This window comes from Bufo bufo, chromosome 3, assembly GCF_905171765.1.
Source record: "Bufo bufo chromosome 3, aBufBuf1.1, whole genome shotgun sequence".
NCBI classification, from domain to species: domain Eukaryota; kingdom Metazoa; phylum Chordata; class Amphibia; order Anura; family Bufonidae; genus Bufo; species Bufo bufo.
In genome coordinates this window covers 569132349-569150778 of record NC_053391.1, presented here as the reverse complement: position 1 = coordinate 569150778, position 18430 = coordinate 569132349, and the positions used below count along the sequence as shown (strand labels likewise).

General features: G+C 44.1%; 1 protein-coding gene across 2 annotated transcripts in view; it reads left to right on the top strand.

Moving 5' to 3' along the window:
* LOC120996032 (retinol dehydrogenase 7-like) overlaps positions 1 to 17426 on the top strand; it is a 48194-nt gene extending 30768 nt beyond the window's left edge. For both annotated transcript variants that reach the window (XM_040425689.1, XM_040425688.1), the window contains exons 4-6: positions 869 to 1032; positions 4934 to 5171; positions 17145 to 17426. In XM_040425689.1, the coding sequence (XP_040281623.1) occupies positions 869 to 1032; positions 4934 to 5154 (385 nt within the window). In that variant the 3' untranslated portion in view covers positions 5155 to 5171; positions 17145 to 17426. The remainder of the gene's footprint in view (positions 1 to 868; positions 1033 to 4933; positions 5172 to 17144) is intronic.
* The last annotated feature ends 1004 nt before the right edge of the window (positions 17427 to 18430 follow it).

Sequence of the window (18430 nt, the reverse complement as noted above, 5' to 3'; positions counted from 1 at the left end):
TTAGAAAGTACAACTTGTCCCACAAAACAAAGCCCTCATCCAGCTATGTGAACTGAAAAATAAAAAAAAGTTATGGCTCTGGGAAGAAGGGGAGTGAAAAACAAAAATGCAAAAACTAAAAAAGTGTCACGTCAGGAAAGAGTTGAAGCTCTATATGGGTCTATGATAGACAGGAATTGTAACAATGTCTCTGTTTTGGCTGTGCTTTGGAACTCCACCTCTCTGTGTGATTTACCAGAAGAAGGCACTGACATGAGGAGCCATAGACCTCAGGTTACCAGCCCATTGACCAGGAAGCCAGCCAGATGACTGACCCACAGACCATGGGCCACTAATCTTTGGTCAGGCTACCAGCTTTCTCAGAGAGACAGCTAGCTTATTTGCACCATGTCTTACCACACTGAGCTGACACTTTGGCGGTGTCTGGAGGACCCAACATGACATATGGGCCACCCTGAACCCAGCCAGGAAATGTGACAAAGCCTCAAAGAAGAATACAGTTGGATCTGTGGATGTAGTCTGCACAATGAATGGCGATATTGTCTAAAGGTCTTGAGACTCCTGGGCACATATGTAAGTCACACCATTTTATTCCAATATTTGTGACTGTTTGTATGCCAGAATAAGGAGAGGAACATGCACCTATTTTTAAACTAGACTGGTTATCATGAGATTAGAACCCTCTAAGATAATGCTGGAGCCTGGAAAATGAATAACCCAAATGTACAAAAGATCCCTAAAAAATGTAGAATTTTATTTCCTGGCGTTCATGTACTACAAAGAAAAATATATTATGGTATTAAAATTTGATTAGTAGAAATCAGATGCACCTGAATACTTTCATTGACGCATATATTCATGTTTTTAGGCGTGAAGTTAATGATTTTGGGGTGAAAGTTTCAATAGTTGAGCCAGGGGCTTTCAACACGGCCCTTACCATTTTGCCACTCATTAAGAAGAGTGTGGAGGATAAATGGCAGATGGCGTCAGCTGAGACCAAGATGCTGTATGGAGAGCATTACTACAAGAAACGTAAGATTACAACAAACTCTACCCTAGAACATTTACTGTAAACATGGGAATCAAACTGCCTGTTTCCAAGTAAACCTATGCAGATTGAATATTATTTTACTCTCATTCAGTTCTCAGGCACCTGACTGCAGAACATGACAGACACTTTTCTTATTATGAAGATATAGAAGGGCATTATGATTCCATTCACACCAAACTTGTGTCCATATACTTTGGGGGTCATTTATTATTAGATATAAGCCCATTTTTGGTGTATATCTGTCGTAGATTCGGTTGCAAAAGAGACTTTCGGACAAATCTGCGACTTTTCCCCACACACATCAGGTCTGAAAAAAGGCGGGCGTAGTGTGGGCAGGGAAGGGGGCCGGTTGGCTGGCCCATCTCATTTATCATTTTCTATACCTGTTTTATGATCTAAATCTTCACCAACAAGGGGGCTGCCATTGATTTAGGCCTGAATAAACCCCATTTCTGTGTAAATCTATGCCAAAAGAGTGTCCTTTTGTGAATAAGCAACAAATGCATTGCAAATTAAACCTGAATAATATAGAACATGTCCAAGATCCTAGCTGTATGAATTGCTTCACTAGTCTATCTTTAAGAAAATTGATACCGGACAATTCAGTATAAGTTTTAAAAAAAGAATCCTAGAATGACAAAAGATCATGATAGGCCTATCAATTAGATCATGACAGATCATAAGAGATCTGTCATGGATCCTTAAAAACAGAAGCAATTACTGTATGCCAGTGTGAACAGAGCCTTACTGCTCATTTTACTCTGCGCTTGAAGCTATCTACATCGAGCTAGGCTCTATTCCCAGTTTCTGCAGTTTCTCAATGGAATGGAAAGTAGCATTGATAGGAACAGTATCCAAGCAGTATTGCTTAATGTAGTATAGCAAAACATACACTTTAAACTCTGTAATTTTGCACTGACAGTTAATGCAGTACAGCCTTTATCCTAGTGATGACCAATCTGAGGCTCTCCAGCTGACTACAGCTATCCGCCTACAGCAGGGCATGGTGGGAGCTGTAGTTTTACAACAGCTGGAGAGCCGCAGGTCGAGCATCCCTGCCTAACAATTTACATAAAGTGTATCCATAGTGAATACATTTGACTGATGACATACGACCGTTGTGTGCATCCGTGGCCGTTGTGCCGTTTTCAGTTTTTTTTTTCGCAGACCCATTGACTTTAAATGGGTCTGTGGAAAAATCGGAAAATGCACCGTTTTGCAGCCGCATCCGTGATCCGTGTTTCCTGTCCGTCAAAAAAATAGGCCTGTCCTATTTTTTTGACGGACAACGGTTCACGGACCCATTCAAGTCAATGGGTCCGTGAAAGAACACGGATGCACACAAGATTGGCATCCGCGTCCGTGATCCATGGCCGTAGGTTACTTTCATACAGACGGATCCGAAGATCCGTCTGCATAAAAGCTTTTTCAGAGATGAGTTTTCACTTCGTGAAAACTCATATCCGACAGTATATTCTAACACAGAGGCGTTCCCATAGTGATGGGGACGCTTCTAGTTAGAATATACTACGAACTGTGTACATGACTGCCCCCTGGCAGCACCCGATCTTTTACAGGGGGCTGTGATCCGCACAATTAACCCCTCAGGTGCTGCACCGGAGGGGTTAATTGTGCATATCATAGCCCCCTATAAGAGATCAGGGGCTGCCAGGCAGCAGGGGGCAGACCCCCCTCCCTCCCCAGTTTGAATATCATTGGTGGCCAGTGTGCGGCCCCCCCTGCCCCCCCTCCCTCCCTCTATTGTAATATCATTGGTGGCCAGTGTGTGGCCTCCGTCGGCCCCCCCTCCCTCCCTCTATTGTAATATCATTGGTGGCTAGTGTGCGGCCTCCGTCGGCCCCCCCTCCCTCCCTCTATTGTAATATCATTGGTGGCCAGTGTGCGGCCCCCCCGCCCCCCCTCCCTCTATTGTATTATCATTGGTGGCCAGTGTGCGCCCCCCCCCGGACCCCCTCTATTATATTAATATCATTGGTGGCTAGTGTGCGGACTCCCCTCTCTCCTCCCCCCCGATCATTGGTGGCAGCGGAGAGTTCCGATCGGAGTCCCAGTTTAATCGCTGGGGCTCCGATCGGTAACCATGGCAACCAGGATGCTACTGCAGGGCTGGTTTCCATGGTTACTTAGCAATATTACAATATTAGAAGCATCATACTTACCTGCTGCGCTGTCTGTGACCAGCCGGGAGCTCCTCCTACTGGTAAGTGACAGATCATTAAGCAATGCGCCGCACAGACCTGTCACTTACCAGTAGGAGGAGCTCCCGGCCGGTCACAGACAGCGCAGCAGGTAAGTATGATGCTTCTAATATTGTAATATTGCTAAGTAACCATGGCAACCAGGCCTGCAGTAGCGTCCTGGTTGCCATGGTTACCGATCGGAGCCCCAGCGATTAAACTGGGACTCCGATCTGAACTCTCCGCTGCCACCAATGATTGGGCAGGGGGGGGAGAGGGGAGGCCGCACACTGCCACCAATGATATTACAATAGAGGGAGGGAGGGGGGGCCGGGGGAGGCCGCACACTGGCCACCAATGATATTACAATAGAGGGAGGGAGGGGGGCCGGGGGAGGCCGCACACTGGCCACCAATGATATTACAATAGAGGGAGGGGGGGTCGCACAATGGCCACCAATGATATTACAATGGAGGGAGGGGGGCCGGGGGGGGGCCGCACACTGGCCACGAATGATATTCAAACTGGGGAGGGAGGGGGGTCTGCCCCCTGCTGCCTGGCAGCCCCTGATCTCTTACAGGGGGCTATGATACGCACAATTAACCCCTTCAGTTGCGGCAGCTGAAGGGTTAATTGTGCTGATCACAGCCCCCTGTAAAAGATCGGGTGCTGCTAGGGAGCAGGGGGCAGTCATGTACACAGTTCATAGTATATTCTAACTAGAAGCGTCCCCATCACTATGGGAACGCCTCTGTGTTAGAATACTGTCAGATCTGAGTTTCACGATGTAACTCAAATCCGATGGTATATTCTAACATAGAGGCGTTCCCATGGTGATGGGGACGCTTCAAGTTAAAATATACCATCGGATTGGAGAAAACTCCGATCCTATGGTATATTAACTCCTGACTTTACATTGAAAGTCAATGGGGGATGGATCCGTTTGCAATTGCACCATATTGTGTCAACGTCAAATGGATCCGTCCACGTTGACTTGCATTGTAAGTCAGGACGGATCCGTTTGGCTCCGCACGGCCAGGCGGACACGAAAACAACTTTTTTTTTCATGTCCGTGGATCCTCCAAAAATCAAGGAAGACCCACAGACGAAAAAACAGTCACGGATGATGGAAAAACGGAACCCAAAAAATAACGGTCGTGTGCATGAGGCCTAAAGAGAATCTGTCAGCATGATCAACCCTATTAAATAAGCCAGGCATACTTCCTGGCAGGGTTGACTGTGCTGAGTGCAATGTTCCCTGTCTTGTAGCAATCCAAGCTATCATTTTGGTGTTGTTGCAGTCATGTATCAGGTCTGCATAAGGCCTCATGCACACGACCGTTGTGTGTTTTGCCATCCGCAAATTGCGGATGGCGTCCATGTGCGTTCCGCAATTTGCGGAACGGCACGGACAGCGATTGATATAACTGCTTATTCTTGTCCACAAAACGGACAAGAATAGGACAGGTTATATTTTTTTTGCGGATCACGGAACGGAGCAACGGATGCGGACAGCACACGGAGTGCTGTCCGCATCTTTTGCGGCCCCATTAAAGTGAATGGGTCCGCATCCAAGCCACAAAAACTGCGGCTCGGATGCGGACCAAAACAACGTTCGTATGCATAAGGCCTAAGAATGTGTTTTTTAAAAAAAAATATTTATTTTATGTTTTTATTCATTCAGATCTACAAAATATGGAACAAATGGTTACACAAAGTTCTCCCAAAAGCTACTTGGTAACAAACTGTATTGAGCATGCACTGACCGCCTGTTATCCCTGGACAAGATATTCTGCTGGATTGGACGCTAAGCTATTCTACTTGCCTCTATCCTACTGCCCAACATTTATTATTGATTATATGTTATCACTGAATGCACCAAAAGCAGCTCAAGGAGTGTACTGATGCACAGGAGCACATAGGTGGGTAAGACTGAAAGCACTCTATAGCAGACTGTTGATATATATATGTCCTTAACCCCTTCAACACCAAGCTATTTTTCACCATAAGGACCAAGCCACATTTTGCAAATCTGACATGTTTCACTTTATGTGGTAAGAACTCTGGAACGCTTTTACTTATGTAAGCGATTCTGACATTGTTTTCTCGTAACATATTGTACTTCATGTTGGTGGTAAGTTTGAGTCAATATGTTTCACCTTTATTTATTAAAAAAAATCTATATTTTGCAGAAAATTTTGAAAAATTCTCAATTTTTTAAATTTGAAAGTCTCTGCTTTTAAAGCAGATTGTGATACCTCACAAAATAGTACTACTTTACATTCCCCATATGTCTACTTCATGTTGGCATCATTTTGTAAATGTCATTTTATTTTTTACAACGTTAGAAGGCTTAGAATTTTAGAAGCAATTCCAAAACCCACTTTTTAAAGGACCAGTTCAGTTATGAAGTCACTTTGTGTGGCTTACATGGTAGAAACCACCCAAAAATGACCCAATTTTAGAAACTACACCCTTCAAGTTATTCAAAACTGATCTTACAAACTTTGTCAACCCTTTGGCTAGGGCTACACGATGACATTTTGTCGCACAACAATTTTTATAATGATAGTCTATGGTGTCGCACTGCGACATGCTGCGACACAACAGTAGCAAAACATCCATCCGAGATGGATTTTTCTGTGACTGTCGCGTTGCAGTTGCATGCAGTGCGACACCATAGACTATCATTATAAAAATTGTCGCATGACATTGCTGCGACAAATTGTCGCAGTGTAGTTGTGCCCTATGTGTCGCGTGACTTATTGTCGCCGTGTAGCCCTAGCCTTTAGGTGTTCCATAAGAATGAAAGGAAAATGGAGATAAAATGTTAAAATTTCAAATTTTTGGCAAATTTTCCATTTTAATCTATTTTCCCCTGTAACACAGGAAGGGTTAAGAGCCAAAGAAAACTCAATATTTATTACCCTGATTCTCTAGTTTAAAGAAGCACCCCACATGTGGTGGTAAACTGCTGTACAGGCACACGGCAGGGCACAGAGGGAAAGGATCACCATAAGGATTTTGGAGGGCAGATGTCGCTGGGACATCCCAAAACTCCTAAAAAGTGACCCCATTTTGTAAACTACGTAATGAGATGACAGTTTTATTGGTACTATTTTAGGGTACATATGATTTTTGATTGCTTGATATTATGCTTTTTGTGAGGCAAGGTAACCAAAAATGGCTGTTGTGGAACAGTTTTTTTATTTTTTGTTTTTTACGGAGTTCTCCTGACAGGATGGATCATGTGTTGCTTTTATAGAGCAGGTTGATACGGACGCGACGATACCAAATATGTGTATTTTTTATTGTTGTTTCAGTTTTCCTTAGTAAAGCATTTTTGAAAACCAAAATAATTATTTTTCTGCTGATCGTCTTGTGCAGGGGCTCTTTTTTTGCAGGAAGAGCTGACATTTTTATTGGTACCATTTTTGGGTACGTATGATTTTTTGATCATTCATTGACACATTTTTGGGTGAGCAAAAAGTGGCTATTTTGGCACAGTTTTTATTAACTTTTTTTAACAGCATTCAACTGAGGGAAATGTTCATGTGATATTTTTATAGAGCAGGTCATTACAGACGTAGCAATACCTAAAATATCTATTTTTTTATTCTTATTTCAGTTTTATAGAATAAAAGCATTTGTGAAAAAAAAAATCATGTTTTTTGTGTCACCATTTTCTGAAAGCTATATTTTTTTATTTTTCTGACGATCTTCTTGTGTACGGGCTAATTTTTTGTGGAAAGAGTTAATGTTTTTATAGGTAGCATTTTTGGGTACATATGATTTTTATTGATCACTCAATATTACACTTTATGTGGCAAAGTGACCAAATGATTGGAGGTTTTTTTTAAATAAAATCCCCCTTAGGGGGTAGATCATGTGATATTTTTAAAGAGCAGCTTGTTACGGACACGGCAATACCTTACAATGTCTACTTTTTAAAATGTATTTCAGTTTTTAAACAATAAAAGCGTTTTTTTTTTTTAAAATCATGTTTTAGCATCTCCATTTTTTGAAAGCCATATTTTTTTTTTTTTTTTGGGCGATTGTCTTATGTAGAGGCTCATTTTTGCAGGAAGAGATGACGGTTTGATTGGTACTATTTTGGGTTGCATAAGACTTTTTGTTTGCTTGGTATTACACTTTTTTGTGATTAAAGGTGACAAAAAATTTCATTTTTTGCACAGTTTTTTTTTTATGGTCTACATCTTATGGGGTAAGTGATATAATATTGCAGGCTGCATCTCCTGGCAGGGCCGTCTTTAATATTGATTGGACCCTGGGCAAGAATTTCCTTGGGCCCCCTGAAATGCTAAGGTCCATCTGTCTTCATGAGTGATTATCGCAGGGAAGGCAGGTTAGTTAGTGTACCCGAGCATTAGATTTTAAGAGGCCTATGGCCACCGCGGGGGCACAGGAGGCAGAAGCACAGCTCCCGCACAGCCCGTCTCCCCTTTTCAAATAGAAGACGGGTGGCCCTTAGCAACGCTCATTTCAGAGAGCGCTGCTAAGGGCCATTTAAGCCACACTTTTCTACTAAAATTAAACGTTTTGGCTAAATAAACTATATTCTAAAAATGTTACTTATCACTTGCCCAACACTTTAGCAAAAAAAATAATTAAATGGCAGTTACACTTTAAGGTCGTCCTGAGGATCGGTGATAAACGCCTGTCATACGGTTGCTAATCACTGCAGTATTATTTATTTAGGGACTGTAAGCACATGCAGTCTCAGGAGTGGTCCACACCACACCCCTGCCTTGCAGCCTCACAGGAGTACAGGACCAGTATCTGTACACGTATGTATGGCATAATTAATGGAATGACACGTCACACATAACATGACATGAGTTACCAGGCTGCCTGGTAAAGACCTGTCTCACTCATGTCATGTCATGTGTGATTCCATTAATTAGGACATACATACGTGTACAGATACTGGTCCAGGCAGCAGGCTGCAGGCACATTATTATTGCCACATCATGTGTCACAGACTCATATGCCACTCTGACTGTACTGTACAGCCATTCAGACAGTTCCACTTCCTTTAGAAAAGTGAGCCTGCAGTGCACACCAGCGACAAGGGACTTACTTACAGATAGTCTAGAGGTGACCGAACCGTTACTGAGTGTCTAGACTAGTGATGGTGGTGGTGATGGACTGGGTGTCTCCCCCCCCAGAAGCAATAATTTTTTAGCCATATATGGGGGCTATGGTGGTGCTAGCAGTCAGAGCCTGGTCTCGGGAGGGGCACTTCCAGATTATTTTCTGTCCGCCGCCACAAAACAATGGTGCTTATATAACAGACTACACAGTGTAACGGTATACTGTACATTGTGGGGCACAGTGTAGAGGTATACTGTATATTGTGGGGCACAGTGTAGGCTATATGTGTATAACAAACATATTTCACATGAAAACTTACAATTACTTGGCTTGGCCCTTGGGGATCTCGGACACCACTTCACTACTTTGGCCGGGGGCTCGGCGGAGCTGATGTTGTGTTTTATCCTAATGAGAAAGATTTCATAATAAGGATTTGGAGAAGGGGCAGAGGGATAGCAGAGCAGGAAGAGGCTGGTGCTGCTACTAGGGGGTCATACCATGGGGGAGTAATAAAGCCCACCATAATGCACCCCCCCCAGTAGAAATAATTCTCCTTTTATTGTGACAGTGCAAAAAATACCCCCTTGTAATGCCCCCAGTTGAGCTAATGTCCCCATAGTGCCCCCATAATGTCCCAGTATAAAATACCCCTATATAGTGCCCCCAGTAAATTCCCTCATAGTGCTCCTCTCCCCCCTTCCTGCTAATTTCCCCCATAATGTACCAGTATAAAATGCCCCATATATAGTGCCCCAGTAGATGCCCTCAGTGTCCGGCCTCTGATAGGCTGCCGGCCTAGTGTCTCCATAATGCCCCCCTTAATGTGCCAGTATCAGGTGCCAACCCCCCTCCCCCCACATGTGCCAGTATCAGGTACCTCCCCATGTGCCAGTATCATAGTGCCAACCCCCCTCCCCCCCCATGTGCCAGTATCAGGTGCCAACCCCCCTCCCCCCATGTGCCAGTATCAAGTGCCTCCCGCTCCCCATGGCAGGTATTAAAAAAAAACACTTATACTTACCTCCATATCAGCGATGCGATGCAGCCTCTTCCTGTGTCCTGCTCTGTATGTCCATATGTGGAGTCAGTGCTTGTGTATTCTAATTTAGCCTGTATTTCAGAAAAGTTTCTGCTGGGATTCGAACCCACGATCTTCTGTATCAGAGGCATACCCACTGACTGAAAAAATATGAGACTTGTTATAGGTGGCTAAGTGTACATCTATACACATGACAGCTGCCCTAACACACCCAGTACTGCTATATCTCTATATGACAGCTGTCCCAGCACACTCAGCTCTGCTATATCTCTATATATGATAGCTGCCCCAGCACACCCAGCTCTGCTACATCTAATACACATGAAAGCTGCACCAGCACACTCAGCCTACTATATCTCTATATATGACAGCTTCCCCAGCACACCCAGCTCTGCTACATCTAATACACATGACAGCTGCACCAGTACACTCAGCTCTACTATATCTCTATATATGACAGCTGCCCCAGCACACCCAGCTCTGCTACATCTATATATCTCTAAGTATTGCTATACAGTAGATAGATATATAGAAACCAAAAACAAAACTCAGCAGCACAAGACAAAAAGCAGTGGGTGCAAGTCCTCTCAGCCGCAGGCTAAGACGGCTATAAATAAGTATAGATTCCAAAGACGAGGCAGCACTCCAATGGAAGTAAAAAAGTGGATCCTTTATTCCCCTCTGTGCAACGTTTCAACCGTCTCAATGCGGTCTTTCTCAAGCATAACAAAAAAGGTGTCATCAAGGGGTATATATACCCACAATACATTGCAAATAATGAACGTGACAATTATATAATCTTTAGGACAATGAAGCATAAACCATACAATCTATGGTGTACAAAAAACAAAAGTCATATATAGCCGAATGGTCTACATTGCATAATATTTATCATAGTGCAATACAGTGTACATATATATTTGATCATTATGATAACGATCAAATGAAATAATTGACCAATATCTAGTTAATCAAAAAAGTGTAACATCACCTGTGCAAATGAATAAGTGCATGTAGTTTAAAAAAAGGAACTCACACCGGATCGTATGGGACGGCGCGCCAAACTTCCGCGTCCTCACCGTCAAAGTGCGCATGTCCCAAGTGCCTGCCACGTCACCAGACGGACGCTCCAAGCCGAGGAGCCAGGCGTCATCACCATGGAAACGTGTGGGCACATGACCACAGCGATAGACACGTGACTCCTCAGGAGGACGCGCCGGGTAGAAACACGCCCACAAGGCCGGCCCCGCGTCGCTAGGCAACAATGAAACATTGCTCCCCCAGCACCAGCAGTCCCGCAGTGTGTATCGTAGTCCACCAACCGGTCACACGGCAGGCACAGGTACCCGGGCACATAAAAAAACGGCAGGAGAGGGGGAGTTAACAGACGAGAGGAGAGAAAAAAAGGGGGACACTGGCATCGCAACAATGAACTATGTGGGTAAAAGGACCAGAGCAGGTCACTGTAGTTTGTATATTTATATATATAAATAAAAATCAGAGTGAACGTGGCTTGCATAAGTATATCAGCACTGAAAAAGTAATAACCCGTGCCATACTTCAAAATAGGACAACAGGCCGGGGATCAAAAGGGTCCCGCCGTTGTCACGGCAGAACCCCTGTTCCATGGAAGGCGAGGGATCAGAGACAACGTCCATGCCACAGGTCCCAAACCCAAACACCGACCCTACAGTCCAAGATGAAATAAACAGACCACCACTCCAGATAGACAACATGATTATAGTAAACCCACACGTTACATGGCAAAGCCAATACAAATGCATCAGGGATCTCTCCCATCATCATAATCCCAACATGGATAAGCAGAAGAAGGCGCATACCGTCCACAGAGAACACCAGCGGAGCACCAATGATCTAAAGAAAGAAAGAGTAGAATATAAGCAATAAGACAGAGAATTATACATCTGTATGTAACAAATTGGTTATATATATCAAAAAATGACACCAATACGGAATTCACATACACCAGGACACGACATGGAGAGGGGCACCAGGGAATAGCAAAAAAGCCACATCCTATACTAAACTCCACTTAAAATCAACATTGAGACCATGGGGTCTCAGTGTGTTGAGACGATGGATCCATCTAAGCTCACGTTGTTTGAGAGCCAATGCTATAGAGATATAGCAGAGCTGAGTGTGCTGAGGCAGCTGTCAATTGTATAGATGTAGCAGAGCTGGGTGTGTTTGGGCAGCTGTCATGTGTATAGAAGTAGCAGAGCTGGGTGTGTTTGGGCAGCTGTCATGTGTATAGATGTAGCAGAGCTGGGTGTGTTTGGGCAGCTGTCATGTGTATAGATGTAGCAGAGCTGGGTGTGTTTGGGAAGCTGTCATGTGTATAGATGTAGCAGAGCTGGGTTTGCTGGGACAGCTGTCATATAGAGATATAGCAGTGCTGGATGTGTTAGGGCAGCTGTCATGTGTATAGACGTACACTTAGCCAGCTATAACAGTAGAAGTTTCATTCATTTTTCAGTCAGTGGTAATGCCTCTCTTATGGCTGTGTGGTTAGGTGCTTTGCCTCTGATACAGAAGGTTGTGGGTTCGAATCCCAGACACATCTCTTCCTCTCCTAAGGACGGCAATACAAATGACTATGCCTGAGCGTACATACCGTAGGGACGCAAGGTCGGGGGGAGGAGCTAGCATGGCACTTGGCCGGCAGACTCTGCAGTAAGTAATTGTAATTGACAGACAAGTCCTTCACTTCTAATGCGAGCAGCACGCCGCTCGCATAGACAACAAGTGAATGTAGGAAACGGAGCTGCCTTGGGGCCCCAGGAGCAACTGGGCCCGGGGCAGCGGCAAAGACGGCCCTGAACACACCCTCCTCCATATGTTCTGTGCATACTTACAATTCCAAATTACCTGGAGAGAGGTTTCATCCATAACACAGTCACTTCTTGGACACTTTGCCGTTGACACCAGTTAGGTAGGAAAATAAAAGTTAATTATTGATAAGTAAAATAATAACTATAAAGAAAAATATAAGTATCGATGATAGCATAATAAGGATTAAAATTAGCTATATACAATAAGTGAGAAAAGATTATAGGTTTAGCTAGTGGAAAAAAAAAAATCTAGAATATTCGCTATTACAAAGATATAGCAATATATTCTAGATCTTCGCAAATTTTTTTAAGTGCCGATATTTGCGTTAAAAATTAGCGTTTAGAATATTCAGGCTTAAAGAGGACCTTTCACCGATTATGACAATGTGAACTAAGTATACAGACATGGAGAGCGGCGCCCGGGGATCTCACTGCACTCACTATTATCCCTGGGCGCCGCTCCGTTCTCCCGCTATGCCCTCCGGTATCTTCGGTCACAAAGTTATGGTAGGCGGAGTCTGCCCTTGTTCTGCTGTAGCGCTGGCCAATCGCATTGCAGAGCTCACAGCCTAGAGAGAAAATAACCACCCAGGCTGTGAGCTCTGCTCTGCGATTGGCCAGCGCTACAGCAGAACAAGGGCAGACTCCACCATAACTTAGTGACTGAAATCTCTGCCTACTATAACTTACTGAGCGAAGATACCGGAGGGCATAACGGGAGAAAGGAGCGGCGCCCAGGGATAATAGTAAGTGCAGTGAGATCCCCGGACGCCGCTCTCCATGTTTGTATACTTAGTTCACATTGTCATAATCGGTGAAAGGTCCTCTTTAACACTAGCTGTGAACACAGTTCCTCCTCCTCTCCAAAACTGTTCCCTGGCTGGACAGTTGTGTACCTGGCCGCTGTTTGTGCAGGAACCCACCCTCCGAGCTACGTGTGGGGGGATGACTGGCCTGATAACCGTGTGAATGATCCCTGTTCTTCCTACTCTTCCTCCTGTGCCACCACCTCATCCATCATTGCCTGAAGCATTTTCTCAAGGAGGCATTGAAGTGGCATAGGAACACTGATGATGGCATCATCAGCGCTGGCCATGTTGGTGGAGTACTCCTACATGGACGCCCACTAGTCGGTGGTGAAGTGGTGCTGTTCTACAGAGCAACTTACCCGTGCATGCTGCGGCTGAAACTCGATTATTTTTCAGAAACCTCTGCACCACCAAATTCAGCACATGCGCCAGGTAGGGGATGTGTGTCAAACCGGCTAGGCTCAGAGCTTCTACGAGATTTTGTCCGTTATTGCACACCACCAGGCCAGGCTTTAGGCTCAGCGGCACCAACCACTCATCTTTCTATTCTTCGATAGCTGTCCACAGCTCCTGCACGGTGTGGGTTTTTTCGCCCAAACAGTTTCACAACAGCTTGCAGTCTTTCCCCCTGGCTGTGCTAATCATGGTGGTATAGGTGTTGCGCTGACAGTATGAAGAGGCGGTAGAGGAGAAAGTGGAGAATGAGGCGGAGGCAACAGAAGGTACTGAGAAATGTCCAACAATCCTCGTCGTGGTGGTAGGACATGCGCCAAACCGCTTTCTGCCTCAGGCCCAGCCACCACTACATTTACCCAGTGGGCAGTTAGGGAGATATAACTTCCCTGCCCATGCTTACTGGTCCATATATCGGTGGTTATGTGGACCTTGCCACTGATGGCACAGCATACTGTACACTCGATTTTGTCCGCCACTTGCTTGTGCAGGGCAGGGATCGCCCATATTGAAAAGTAGTGTCGGCTAGGAACCACAAACTGTGAGACAGCCACCACAATAAGGCATTTAAAACTGCCTGTCTCCACCAGAAGGAATGGCAGCATTTCAAAGGCCAGGAATTTTGAAATGCTGGCATTCAGGGCCAGGGCTCGCGGGTAGGTATTTCATCTTTCTCTCCAGTATTTGGGGGACAGACAGCTGAACGCTTCCATGGGACAGTGTGGCGATGCTCGGTGACACGTGGTGGTGCTGTCACATACTCTCTTTGTGGGGAGCCCTGTTGCTCCAGAGGGGGAGGAAGAGGCAGAGACTGCAGGAGGAGCCTTAGATCTGTTATGGTTTTTCAGTTGTCTACTCCACTGCAGTTGGTGTTCAGGTTTAAAACATTTATGCCTCGCTTCAGGCTCTGACTGCATAGTGTGCAAACCACCCATTCCTTGTCGTCAGCACATTGCCTGAAGAACTGCCACGCCAGGAAACGACTTTGGGCTGGCTGCTGTGAGCAGTAGCAGGCTTACTGGCCAGGAGCCAGCCACTGTGCTTTTGCACCCTGCTCCCTCTTTTGCTGAGCTGCTGGCACTGCATGACCACCACCTGCTGCACACGTCACACGGATGACCTTGATTCCATGTGGGATCTAGGACCTCATCATCCTTTCCATCATGTTCCACCCACTCCTCACCCCTGCCCTCCTATCGGTCTGCACACTGCAGAAAGCCGCAGCAGTTGACACCTGTGTTTCATCATCATCATCAAAGACGTGCTGCGGTGGTCCTCCCACGTCCTCATCCTCAAACATAAGTGGTTGGGCATCAGTGCACAAAATGTCTTCCACTTCTGGGGCAGTGCTTGGTGGATGGCCCACAGAACCCCCGCCAGCAGATTCATCAAAAAGCATAAGTGACTGCTGCATGACTTGGGCCTCAGACTGCTTGGCTGATGTGCAAGGGGGTAAAGTGGAAGACATGCCCATGGCCTGGCGGTGCCAACTTAGCATTTTCAGCAGGGGACCGGGTGGAAGACAATGTGCAGGAACTGGAGGCGCTGTCAGCCATCCAATTTACTACCGCCTCTAATTGTTCTGGCCCTTACCATTCGTACAGCAGTATCTGGGCCTACAAAATGACACAGAACATCCTATCGTCTGCGTGAACCAGAGGAAGGTGTTTCATTTGGGCGTGTAGCTGGCACTGATCGACAACGTCCTCTCCCTGTAGCAGGCGCTCCACCAACACCAGCAGTACCATGACCGGGGCCATGTCCCTTATTTGATGCTCTCCTCATTCTTTAAAGGGAACCAAAAAATTGACAGTCAGACTAACAATTGTATTTCTGTGTCACGGATGCAAAGGAGGTGTTTTGCAACCTAAAAAATGGGTTTATGTTACCTACAGAATTAACAGACTGATTAATTATTCTATTTCTTTGTCAGAGATGCAAAGGAGGTGTTTTGCACCAAAAAAATGGGTTTATGTACTCCACAGAATAAACAGACTGATTAACTATTCTAGTTCTGTGTCACGGATGCAAAGGAGGTGTTTTGCGCCCCAAAAAATTTATTTACAGTATGTCACCCACAGAATTAACAGACAGAATAAATATTGTATTTCTGTGCCACGGATGCAAATGAGATGTATTGCACCCCAAAAAATGGCAATAGGTCACACACAGAATTAACAGCCAGATTAAGCATTGTACAGTATTTCTGTGTTAATAAGTTTGGAATGTCATTAGTGATATCTGTGTCCCTTATGCTTCTATAATCTTAATATTTGTTGAATAAAAAATATCTGATTTAAAAAAAGTTTTGTATTTCTGTATCACTGGTGCAAAGGAGGTGTATTGCACCCACAAAAAATGGCTATAGGTTACCGACAGAGTTAACAGCCAAATGAAAAGCCTAACACTGTCCCTCACTGCAGTAGCATCCTGTCCCTACACTAGTTGGAGCAGAATGGTGGCACAACACGTGATCCGGCATTTATAGAGGCCAGGTCAAGTGCTGCGTCGGACAATCGCAGCCATGCCAATACTAGGCATGACTGTGATGGCTTCCAAGTGCCAATAGCTTAAAAGCTTGTTTATTAGCCGCACTGCAGCCATTCAACATGCTTTATTTAGCATCCGAACACCGAACTTCTGTTAAAAGGGTGGTTCATCTGTTACTAAGTGATGGTCCATGACTATCTGATCGTTGGGGAACTGACATCCCACACCACACAGACCAGTTTAGCTATAGATCTGGTACTGGAAGCAGACAACTCATCTCATTTGTAGTGGACTGAAATCATCTGCGTAAAAAAAAAAGCCACAAGACACTTTTGGCAACTTTTTAAATGCTGTCCTCGTCACATGTGAGTGGAGGGAGCATGACAGTGGCCGGGGCATCCACGCTGACAAATTTACCAACATTAATGACTGGAAACAGGTGTAAATGTTGGTGTAAAACTACTCCAGTCAGGCTGGAGTAGTTGTCCCTCCAAGCGCATAGACTGCTTGAGGTGTCCCTCTACTATTTTGTTAAAACCTATCATTTTTTAAAAAAAATATTAGATTTAGTGATAGGTTCTCTTTAAAGGCTATGGACATCTTTGGGCAATTTTGTATTTTTTTAACTTAATGCGAGTATTTTTGGCTAAAGATCATTTTGCAATAACTTGTTATTACAAATTGGCTTCATGTATCTTCTGCAGACTGTATGTTTTGTTATATATTGCAGGCTGCTCTTTACTGTACAGTGTGAAATCCATTCTGACATCTCTGACAGCTCAGTCTGTAACCCCCTTCTCTGTACCCTGAATGCTCATAAAGCTAACATCAACAGGAGAGGAGACAAACATGCTACAGACTGAGCTATCAGAGAGCTTATCTGGTGGATTTCACACTGAATGACACTGAGCAGGCTGCAGTGTATGAGAATATATGTAGGCTGCAGAAGACAAACGGTTCAAAATGTTTAATAAATCCCAATTACAAAAATCTTTAGCTAAAAATGCACACATTTCCATGAACAACATACCCCAAAGGTGTCCATAGCCTTTAAAGCTTTTATTTTTTATTAACACTACTAGTTCCACTGATAGTTCTAGTGCTTATATAATTATATTGTCTTTTTTTCTTTCACAGATGTTTTGTTCCTCAGAATATTCTTCAATTATAATCTTACTAGCTTCATGTCGTCACTCGATTCTCCTTGATGGCCTATATATGATGAGAGCTTTTGTTTCAGTCCTTTTATATGGAAATTACTGAACTATTTTTATTAGCTGATGATTAGATAATAAAAATGACCCATATATAGCTTTTCTATGTGTTGCTAACAATGAGATGGGGATGTAAAGTATATTCTGGCTACATTTTCTACTGTGACTAAAGCTGAAAATCAATAAACAGTTAACATAAAAAATGCTTGTTTTCTCCATGTTTAAATTCATACTTCTCATAGTTTTAAAAGAGTTAAAACTATATTGTAAGACTAAAGCCTCATGTGACCATATCCGATTTTTAAATCCCCCCCAAAAAAATAGGTCTTTGAAAAACGGATATCATCCATATGCATTCCATTATTTCTCACTCTCAAAAATAGAAAGGGCAATTCTGATTCACACAAAATAGACAAGAATAGAAATTGTTGTGAGAATACCTGATGGAGCACAGATCCGTGTAAAAAAAACAGATGTGTGAACAGTCCCTTTGACTTCTATGGGTTAGTGTACTATCCATTTTTAAATCTGAAGTAAAATATGGTTGTGTGCATGAGACCTAAGGGTATATTTTCATGATACCTTTTTTGCCTAAGTGGTTAAAGAGCTTCAAAAATGTAATTTAAAACTGCATGCAATTTTACCATGATTGTCATGATAGGTCATGTTTTTATAGGTGAACACATTCTTTTTATATGTTTCACTAACTACACCGCAATACCATAGCAATCACAGTAAAACTGTGTGCAGTTTTATTGAGGTTTTGTCTGCGTATTAGAAATGTCTCACTTAGGGTATGTTCACATCTACGTTGGAGGCTGTGTTCGGAGCCTCCATCACAGATTTTGTCAAAAATATCAGAGGGAAAAGTCCTGCATTCAGGAAATGTTCTCCAGAATGGAAACCAAACAGATACCTTTAGGCCCCTTTCACACGAGCGAGTTTTCCGCGCGGATGCGTTGCGGGAGGTGAACGCATTGCATCCGCACGGAATCCTGACCCATTCATTTCTATGGGGCTGTTCACATGAGCGGTGATTTTCACGCATCACTTGTGCGTTGCGTGAAAATCGCAGCATGCTCCTCTTTGTGCGTTTTTCACGTAACGCAAGCCCCATAGAAATGAATGGGTTTGCTTGAAAATCGCAAGCATCCGCAAGCAAGTGCGGATGCGGTGCGATTTTCACGCATGGTTGCTAGGAGACAATCG